The 10,883-nt window shown below is 45.7% G+C and overlaps 1 protein-coding gene across 6 annotated transcripts in view; it reads right to left on the reverse strand.

The window, feature by feature from the left end:
* Window positions 1-10,731, reverse strand: part of GPLD1 (glycosylphosphatidylinositol specific phospholipase D1) — an 86,050-nt gene extending 75,319 nt beyond the window's left edge. For 2 of the 6 annotated variants that reach the window (XR_008844153.1, XM_056521297.1), the window contains exons 1-2: window positions 10,622-10,728; window positions 6,863-6,902 (exon numbers count right to left, since the gene is read on the reverse strand). Coding sequence is in view for 4 of the 6 variants with exons in the window: in XM_056521297.1 (XP_056377272.1) it covers window positions 6,863-6,902; window positions 10,622-10,663 (82 nt within the window). In the remaining 2 variants the exon portion in view is untranslated. Of the gene's footprint in view, window positions 1-6,862; window positions 6,903-10,592 lie in introns of all 6 variants that reach the window. The other 4 variants (XM_056521299.1, XM_056521298.1, XM_056521300.1 and 1 more) reach the window with 4 other exon arrangements.
* Between the last annotated feature and the right edge of the window lie 152 nt (window positions 10,732-10,883).

Raw genomic sequence — 10,883 nt, forward strand, 5'->3', positions numbered from 1 at the left:
AATATTCGGGATCTGGTATGAGGATAACTCAGTTATCCAGAATCTAAATATATGGAGGATTAAAAAAAGGGATGATATTTATCCTATTATTCTGGCTAATGAAATTGTGATTTTAAATGAAAGAATTCTTAGTGGAAAATCTTTTCATGGCAGCATGATAAGGGACCTCCGCCCATCACTTCAACTGATTAGGACCCCGCCATTTTGTTGCAGTGGTCCCGATCTGCATTTAGACACCATGGTGAACTTTGATTGTGGCGTCTAAAGGGTTAATTGCAAACATCGGCCTGATGTGCGGTATTAGCAGTGGGCACTGTCAGATTCAAAAAAATCTTATATGTTGTACATCTTGGCAAAACATGAACTTTTCTAATATTCTTCATAAGAATTTTTTTTCTCCTTTTAATAGAAATCATGGCATATAAAATCATAGCTTTGTCCAAGCTGAAGCATGGGCATGAACACGAAGTGAGGGTGGACTAGCACTCCTCTGTGCTCTCCCCTGTCTAATAGGACTCCTCTGCGCTCTCTCCTGTCTGATAGTACTCCTCTGCGCTCTCTCCTATCTGATAGCACTCCTCTGTGCTCTCCCCTGTCTGATAGGATTCCTCTGTGCTCTCTCCTGTCTGATAGCACTCCTCTGTGCTCTCTCCTGTCTGATAGTACTCCTCTGTGCTCTCTCCTGTCTGATAGCACTCCTCTGTACTCTCTCCTGTCTGATAGCACTCCTCCGTGCTCTCTCCTGTCTGATAGTACTCCTTTGTGCTCTCTCTTGTCTGATAGTACTCCTCTGTGCTCTCTCCTATCTGCTAGCACTCCTCTGTGCTCTCCCCTGTCTGATAGGATTCCTCTGTGCTCTCTCCTGTCTGATAACACTCCTCTGTACTCCCTCCTGTCTGATAGCACTCCTCTGTGCTCTCTCCTGTCTGATAGTACTCCCATGTGCTCTCTCCTGTCTGATAATACTCCCCTGTGCTCTCTCCTATCTGATAGCACTCCTCTGTGCTCTCCCCTGTCTGATAGGACTCCTCTGTACACTCTCCTGTCTTATTGGACTCCTCTGTGCTCTCTCCTGTCTGATAGCACTCCTCTGTGCTCTCTCCTGTCTGATAGCACTCCTCTGTACTCTCTCCTGTCTGATAGCACTCCTCTGTGCTCTCTCCTGTCTGATAGTACTCCTTTGTGCTCTCTCTTGTCTGATAGTACTCCTCTGTGCTCTCTCCTATCTGCTAGCACTCCTTGTGCTCTCCCCTGTCTGATAGGACTCCTCTGTGCTCTCTCCTGTCTGATAACACTCCTCTGTACTCCCTCCTGTCTGATAGCACTCCTCTGTGCTCTCTCCTGTCTGATAGTACTCCTCTGTGCTCTCTCCTGTCTGATAGTACTCCTCTGCGCTCTCTCCTATCTGATAGCACTCCTCTGTGCTCTCCCCTGTCTGATAGGATTCCTCTGTGCTCTCTCCGGTCTGATAGCACTCCTCTGTGCTCTCTCCTGTCTGATAGTACTCCTCTGTGCTCTCTCCTGTCTGATAGTACTCCTCTGTGCTCTCTCCTGTCTGATAGCACTCCTCTGTACTCTCTCCTGTCTGATAGCACTCCTTTGTGCTCTCTCTTGTCTGATAGTACTCCTCTGTGCTCTCTCCTATCTGCTAGCACTCCTCTGTGCTCTCCCCTGTCTTATAGGATTCCTCTGTGCTATCTCCTGTCTGATAACACTCCTCTGTACTCCCTCCTGTCTGATAGCACTCCTCTGTGCTCTCTCCTGTCTGATAGTACTCCTCTGTGCTCTCTCCTGTCTGATAGTACTCCTCTGTGCTCTCTCCTGTCTGATAGTACTCCTTTGTACTCTCTCTTGTCTGATAGTACTCCTCTGTGCTCTCTCCTATCTGCTAGCACTCCTTGTGCTCTCCCCTGTCTGATAGGACTCCTCTGTGCTCTCTCCTGTCTGATAACACTCCTCTGTACTCCCTCCTGTCTGATAGCACTCCTCTGTGCTCTCTCCTGTCTGATAGTACTCCTCTGTGCTTACTCCTGTTTGATAGTACTCCTCTGTGCTCTCTCCTATCTGATAGCACTCCTCTGTGCTCTCCCCTGTCTGATAGGACTCCTCTGTACACTCTCCTGTCTGATAGGACTCCTCTGTGCTCTCTCCTGTCTGATAGCACTCCTCTGTGCTCTCTCCTGTCTGATAGCACTCCTCTGTGCTTTATCCTGTCTGATAGCACTCCTCTGTGCTCTCTCCTGCCTCATAGTACTCCTCTGTGCTCTCTCCTGTCTGATAGTACTCCACTGTTATCTCCTGTCGGATAGGACTCCTCTGTGCTCTCTCCTGTCTGATAGCACTCTTCTGTGCTCTCTTCTGTCTGATAGCACTCCTCTGTGCTCTCTCCTGTCCTATCAGACTGTGCTAGGGCTAGTCCAACCTCACTTACTGGACTTTGCCCATGCTTTTGTTTCAGCTTGGACAAAGCCATGATTTTATAGCCATGATTTCTATAAAAAGGAAATAAAATGTTCTTATGAAGTATATTAGAAAAGTTAATGTCTTGCAAAGATGTACAACATATAAAAAGTTTTTTCATCTGACAGTGCCCATTTAAGGGGTTATAATAGTCCCCTACAGGGACTTAAAAAGTGCAAAATAATAAAGTGTTTAATGTTGTCTTAAATTGGCGGGAGCTGCAGAGATCAAATGTTCAGGAGGAATAATGTGTCTGGGCATGGAGTCCATTCCAATTACATCGGAGGATCTGGAAAGAGCATCGGCTCTGACGTTTTTGTCAGCGGGACAAAAGAGAATGAAGAAATTAAATCTGGAAAAGAAAAGAGACCACCTTGCCTGGGGATTCAAATGTTGTACAGACTGGAGGTATAGGAGATTCTTATGGTCAGAATAGATACTGACCGGATGAGGAGACCCTTCTAACATATGTCGCCACTCCTCCAGGGCAAGCTTAATAACAAGGAGTCCTCGATCTCCAATGGAGTAGTTCCTCTCTGCAGGTCAGAAAGTCTTAGAAAAGTAACCAAAGGTTACTGTCTTGCCCTTGGAGTTTTTCTGGGTAAGAATGGCACCGGCTCCTACGGAGGAAGCATCCAACTCCAAAGCAAAGGGTTTCTCCGGATCTGGTCTTGTGAGGTCAGGGACAGAGGCAAATGCAGTCTTTAAGCGAGTGAAGGCCTCTTCGGCCTCAAGAGGCCATGACTTAGGCTTAGAGTTCTTCTTATTAAAAGCCACAATCGGAGCAACCACAGAAGAGAAATGAGGGATGAACTGACGATAATTATTGGCGAATCCCAAAAAGTGTTGAATGGCACGAAGACCAGTAGGACGAGGCCAATCCAATACTGCAGTCAGTTTGTCAGGATCCATCTGTAGACCTTGATGAGAAACAATGTAACCTAGGAACGGAAAGCTAGAACTCTCGAATTGGCCCTTTTCCAGTTTGGCGTAAAGATGATTCTCCTGGAGGCACTGAAGAACCAGATGGACATGTGAGCGATGCTCCTCCAAGTTGGGTGAGTAGATCAAGATGTCATCAAGATAAACGACAACACAGGTGTAGAGTAGATCTCGGAAGATATCGTTGACGAATTCCTGAAAGACAGCTGGGGCATTACAGAGTCCGAAAGGCATCACAGGATACTCAAAATGTTCATCACAGGTATTGAAGGCCATCTTCCAATTGTCTCCCTCGTGGATACGGATAAGGTTGTATGCTCCTCGCAAATCCAGTTTAGAGAAGACCCTGGCACCCCGTAGACGATCAAAAAGTTCAGAAATCAGAGGAAGAGGATAGCGATTTTTGATCGTGATCTTATTAAGTCCCCTGTAGTCAATACATGGACAAAGAGAACCATCTTTTTTTCCAACAAAGAAGAAACATGCTCCAGCAGGAGAGAGAGGACTTACAGATAAATCCCTTTTGGAGGTTCTCCTGAATATATTTTGCCATGGCTTGTGTCTCAGGGACTGATAACGGTTAAATTCTTAATCAAGGAGGCATGGTACCAGGCTGTAAATCAATGGGGCAGTCGTAAGGACGATGTGGAGGTCGAGACTCAGCCTGCTTTTCACAGAATACATCTGAATAGTCTTGGTAAGGAGAAGGCAGACCAGGCAAATGAGGGAGAGAAGAGACAGGTTTACACTAGACTGGCATAAGGCAGTGATTTTGGCAAAACTGTCCCCAACGTGTGATTTTGCCAGATTTCCAGTTGAGTTGTGGAGAATGACGTTGGAGCCATGGAAGACCGAGAAGAAGCTCAGAAGAACAGTTCGGGAGCACATAGAACTCAATCTTTTCCCTGTGCAGGACTCCTACTTGCATGTCGAGCGGCACTGTCCGGCAGATTTTGTCCATTAATAGTAGAAATATACAAGGGTTTAGCAAGCTGAAGTTGATGTTTATCGACCAAGGGAGCATCGATGAAGTCACCAGCGGAACCAGAGTCCAAAAATGCAGAAGCATGGAATGAAGACTTGGCAAAAGCAAAGAGTTGTACTGGAATGGTCAATCAAGGAGAGATAGTATTCACACCTAGGGACGACTCTCCCATGTGTCCTAGGTGCAAGCGTTTCCCGGATGCTGTGGACGTATAGCACAGTGTTTGAGAAAGTGCTCCGGACTGGAACAATATAGGCACAAATTCTTATTGTGTCGTCGGGATCTTTTCAGCTGCGTTAAGCGAGAATGGTCCACTTGCATAGTCTCTTCGGTAAGAGGCAAAGAAGACTGTAGAGGTGGACGTTGGAACACGGGTGCCAAGCGAGGAAAATGCCGTGTTCGGGCAGGTTCTCTCTCCATACAAAGTTTTTCCTGCCTCTCGGCAAAACGCACATCTATACGTGTCGCTAAATGGATTAGTTCACACAGGGTAGACGGAGGATCTTGAGCATCCTTAATTTTTCTGGACAGTCCTTTCTTAAATGTAGCACTCAAGGCCTCATTGTTCCATGCCAGTTCGGAGGCAAGAGTGCAAAACTGAACCGCATAGTCTATAACGGAGGAATTCCCTTGGCTGAGGTTCAGAAGAGTCATCTAGGCAGAGGAGGCTCGTGCGAGTTCTTCAAAAACACTACGGAATTCTGCAAGGAAGGCCGTCAGGTTAGAGGAAACAAGATCATACACTCCCAGAGAATTGTAGCCTAGGCCAGGGCTTTTCCGGACAAAAGACTGTTCCATCGGGAACTGATCCGCCAGGAGTTCCAGATGCATGGAACACTGAGTCACAAAGCCTTTACACATCTTTGAAACACCATACCTTGTGGGTAAGGGTAAACAAAGTTTGCATCCGGATGAAGCTGCAGGAACAGGTGGAGAGACTGGAGCAGATTGCGGCTGCTGCTGCTGTTTTTGCTGCATGGCTAGAAGCTGTTGCATCATGGCTGACAATTGACTCAGATGTTGCACCTGATGGGCTAGCTGCTGCGACTGATGAACCATGATGGAGGGGAGATTGCATACTTCAGGCAGAGGTACCTCAGGGTGAGCCATGGCTGGATCTTACTGTAAGACTCACGGCACTAGGCAGGACTCACAGAGGTAGTAGATCCGCTGGACCTGTGTGGCAGATGACGCGGGCTGTGCCAGGGAGCAGAGTCTAAGGTGCCGCTGGTTTTCACCAGAGCCGGCAGCAAAGTGGGATGGTTTTGCTGCGGCAGGGGGCACCCAGGTCCCTACCCCTGGCACGACTTGACCACACAGGCGGCTGAGGTGATGCGAGGTACAGGAGGGCTGAGGCAAGACGTGTTATGGATAGCAAGAGGTGAGGGCTGGCGGCACAGGTGCGTAGCCAGGAACATAGCAGAAGTCAACAGGCAGGCGGCAAGGAGCAAGGTGAGGTCACGGAATACAAGGGTCTGGAACACGGCAAAGCATCACAGAAAACGCTTTCAAAAGATCCTGCATGGAATGATGGGACCTGCATGAAGGCAGAAGCAACAGAGGAGGGCGGAGGTGAGTGACGGGCTGGGATTCGCATGCAGGCACGAATCCCAGCCCCGCCGGCAGGAGCAGGAGGGGAGCGCTCATGGCCAGGATGACTGGCCGGAGCGCTGACCGTACAGTTGTCTTTCGAAAATAGACATATGAGCTTTCTAACATGGTTATGACCCGAAACACCTCCAAGACGAACACTGCCTTGCCAAAGATGCTGAAGGTAAAAGGTGAAAGACAGGCCAAGCATGTCTTCATGCCTAAACCCTAAATGTTATTAATAAAAGCTATAGCTCATTGCAAAAACGCAAAAAGCCTTATACAGCTCCACAAATGTAGAAAAACAGTTATAGGGGTCAAAATATGGTGATGCAAATCATTTAAACATAATACAACATAATCAAAACTATATATATATATATATATATATATACTGTTAAATAAAAGTTGCCATAAAAAATGTTATCCATCAATACACCACTGGAAAAAAAGAGAAGTTATGGCTCCTAGAGGGCGAGGAAAAAAAAAATGTCGCCAAAAATTGTTGTGATGGATAGAGTTAAGAATTAGATTAAAGGAGTTATCCAGGAATAGAAAAACAGATCTACTTTATTTAAAAAAACACTCCCCGTCTGTCTCCAGGTTGGGTGTGGTTCTGCAGCTTTGTTCCATTAAAGTGAATGGAGCCAAGTTGTAAAACCACACCCAACTTGGAGACAGACATGGAGCTGTTTTTGAAAGAAATTAGCTTTTTTTTTTTATTACTGGATAACCCAGTAAGACATGAACATCCCTTTAATATATTGACAGAGTATAAATCTCTGGGCATAAAATGTTCTACAAATGATGACATCAATCTCCTCATAAGCTGTTTTAACGTAATCCTTAGGCGTTATGATATAAACTAAGAATGACCCAACTTACCAATCTCTATATGTGTTGAAATACCACAAGGCTCGCTCAGCTGTAAAAAAAACGAGAGGACCATATACAATGCAGAGTAAGCAGCCATGGTTTCAAGAAGCTTATGGGAATCATAGGATAAGTAACAGCTATACAAAATTTGTTAAAACGACCTTTGGAGTTTGGTGTCCTAGGAAACAGTGATATTGACACAAAAGTTAATTTGTCAATTAAGGTCCCATTCAGATTACGGTTTCCGGGTATGTAGCTGTTAAACGTCACGATACCAGCAAAAGAGATTTGCTAGTCCGCAGTGTTTCCCAGCCGGTGTGCCTCCAGCTGTTGCAAAACTACAACCTCCAGCATGCCCGGAAAGTCAAAGGCTAGACAATCCTGCTGTCTGGGCATTCTGGGAGTTGTAGTTTTGCAACAGCTGGAGGCACCCCTGGTTGGGAAATACTGACCTATACTACACTGCTCAAAAAAATAAAGGGAACACTAAGATAACACATCCTAGATCTTAATGAATGAACTAATCGTATGAAATACTTTCGTCTTTACATAGTTGAATGTGTTGACAACAAAATCACACAAAAATTATCAATGGAAATCAAATTTATCAACCCATGGAGGTCTGGATATGGAGTCACACTCAAAATCAAAGTGGAAAACCACACTACAGGCTGATCCAACTTTGATGTAATGTCCTTAAAACAAGTCAAAATGAGGCTCAGTAGTGTGTGTGGCCTTCACATGCCCGTATGACGTCCCTACAACGCCTGGACATGCTCCTGATGAGGTGGCAGATGGTCTCCTGAGGGATGTTCTCCTAGACCTGGACTAAAGCATCCGCCAACTCCTGGACAGTCTGTGGTGTTGGTGGATGGAGCGAGACATGATGTCCCAGATGTGCTCAATTGGATTCAGGTCTTGGGAATGGGCGAGCCAGTCCATAACATCAATACCTTCCTCTTGCACGAACTGCTGACACACTCCAGCCACATGAGGTCTAGCATTGCCTTGCATTTGGAGGAACCCAGGGCCAACAGCCCCAGCATATGGTCTCACAAGAGGTCTGAGGATCTCATCTCGGTACCTAATGGCAGTTAGGCTACCTCTATCAAGCACATGGAGGGCTGTGCGGCCCCCCAAAGAAATGCCATCCCACACCATTACTGACCCAAACCGGTCATGCTGGAGGATGTTGCAGGCAGCAGAACATTCTCCACAGCGTCTCCAGATTCACGTCTGTCACATGTGCTCAGTGTGACCCTGCTTTCATCTGGGAAGAGCACAGGGTGCCAGTGGCGAATTTGCCAATCTTGGTGTTCTCTGGCAAATGCCAAACGTCTTGCACGGTGTTGGGCTTTAAGCACAACCCCCACCTGTGAACGTCGGGCCCTCATACCACCCCCATGGAGTCTGTTTCTGACCGTTTGAATGGACACATGCACATTCGTGCCTGCTGGAGGTCATTTTGCAGGGCTCTGGCAGTGCTCCTCCTTGCACAGAGGCGGAGGTAGCAGTCCTGCTGCTGGGTTGTTGCCCTCCTACGACCTCCTCCACGTCTCCTGGTAGTGCCTCCATGCTCTGGACACTACACTGACAGACACAGCAAACCTTCTTGCCACAGCTTGCATTGGTGTGCCATCCTGTATGAGCTGCACTACCTGAGCCACTTGTGTGGGTTGTAGACTCCATCTCATGCTACCATTAGAGTGAAAGCACCGCCAGCATTCAAAAGTGACCAAAACATCAGCCAGGAAGCATAGGAACTGAAAAGTGGTCTGTGGTCACCACCTGCAGAACCACTCCTTTATTGGGGGTTTCTTGCCTATTGCCTATAATTTTCACCTGTTGTCTGTTCCATTTGCACAACAGCATGTGCAATTGATTGTCAATCAGTGTTGCTTCCTGAGTGGACAGTGTGATTTCACAGAAATGTGATTGACTTGGAGTTACATTGTGTTGTTTATGTGTTCCCTTTTTTTTTTTTTAAGCAGTGTATGTACTACTATATAGTCCAACATGCTGGGAGTTGTAGTTTTCATTTGGGGCAGCTGCTGAGCCACAGGCTGTATCAGGACATGCTGGGAGTTGTAATTAGTAACCAACTGCAACTCCCAAATTTAATAAAAAAGCATTCAAAAAGTCACATCAAAACAAAAATGGTACTGTTAAAAACTACAGATCAGGGTGCAAGAAATGAGCCCTCCTTCAGGCCCATATAAGGAGAAATAAAAAAGTTATAGGGGTCAGAATAGGACAAAATTTCCCCCGCCTGTGTATCCTGTTATGTCACGCATATATAATTAATTATGCAAATTAGCATGGCCAGTATTTTTTGGCAAGAAAGGTAGGAACCCAAGATGGGATATGAGGATAGGATATAAGGATGAAATATGAGGTTGGGATATGGGGACAGGATATAAGGTCAGGATATGAGGCCAGGGATATAAGGACAAAACATGAGGTTGGAATATAAGGATGGGATATGAGGATGGAATATTTGTGGAATATGAGGATGGAATATTTGTGGAATATGAGGATGGGATATGAGGTTGGAATATAAGGTCAGGATATGAGGTAAGATATAAGGTCAGGATATGAGGTAAGATATAAGGTCAGGATATGAGGTAAGATATAAGGTCAGGATATGAGGATGGGATATGAGGTTGGAATATAAGGTCAGGATATGAGGTAAGATATAAGGTCAGGATATGAGGATGGGATATGAGGTTGGAATATAAGGTCAGGATATGAGGTAAGATATAAGGTCAGGATATGAGGATGGGATATGAGGTTGGAATATAAGGTCAGGATATGAGGTAAGATATAAGGTCAGGATATGAGGATGGGATATGAGGTTGGAATATAAGGTCAGGATATGAGGTAAGATATAAGGTCAGGATATGAGGATGGGATATGAGGTTGGAATATAAGGTCAGGATATGAGGTAAGATATAAGGTCAGGATATGAGGATGGGATATGAGGTTGGAATATAAGGTCAGGATATGAGGTAAGATATAAGGTCAGGATATGAGGATGGGATATGAGGTTGGAATATAAGGTCAGGATATGAGGTAAGATATAAGGTCAGGATATGAGGCCAGGGATATAAGGACAAAACATGAGGTTGGAATATAAGGATGGGATATGAGGATGGAATATTTGTGGAATATGAGGATGGGATATGAGGATGGAAAATTTGTGGAATATGAGGATGGAATATAAGGTCAGGATATGAGGACAGGATTTGAGGTCAGATATAAGGTCAGGATATGAGGATGGGATATGAGAACAAAACATGAGGTGGGATATAAGGACGGGATATGAGGACGGAATATTTGTGGTATATGAGGACGGAATATTTGTGGTATATCAGGATGGGATATGAGGTCTTGATATGAGGTCAGAATATAAGGTCAGGATATGAGGACAAAACATGAGGTCGGATATAAGAATGGGATATGAGGATGAAATATTTGTGGGATATGAGGATGAAATATTTGTGGGATATGAGGATGAAATATGAGGTCTTGATATGAGGTCGGAATATAAGGTCAGGATATGAGGATGGAATATGAGGTCAGAATATGAGGTCGGGATATGAGGATGGGAGATGAGGTCGGGATATAAGGACAACAGCGTCATTCTTGCGTTCCCTCTCCCACAAGGTTTATCTAGAATGACAGGGCAATGTCGGGTACTCTGCCAGTTCTGATACAATATTACCACAGAGGCACGTACCAAGCAGATGGATTGATCTTATACACAACCTTTATCTGAAATAAATCTTTGGGTCTCTTGTCCTCATTCATGACATTACAGCCTTCCAGCACCAGGTGGCGACAATGCAATCGTAAGATTCCGATAAGCAAAAGAGCAGAGAGAGGAGAATATCGGGAGAAGGGCGGTGATTGGAGGGGAGTGAGTGGATGAGGGCGGTGATTGGAGGGGGGAGTGAGTGGATGAGGGCGGTGATTGGAGGGGGAGTGAGTGGATGAGGGCGGTGATTGGAGGGGAGTGAGTGGATGAGGG

The sequence above is a fragment of the Hyla sarda genome, chromosome 5, assembly GCF_029499605.1.
Source record: "Hyla sarda isolate aHylSar1 chromosome 5, aHylSar1.hap1, whole genome shotgun sequence".
Lineage (NCBI taxonomy): Eukaryota > Metazoa > Chordata > Amphibia > Anura > Hylidae > Hyla > Hyla sarda.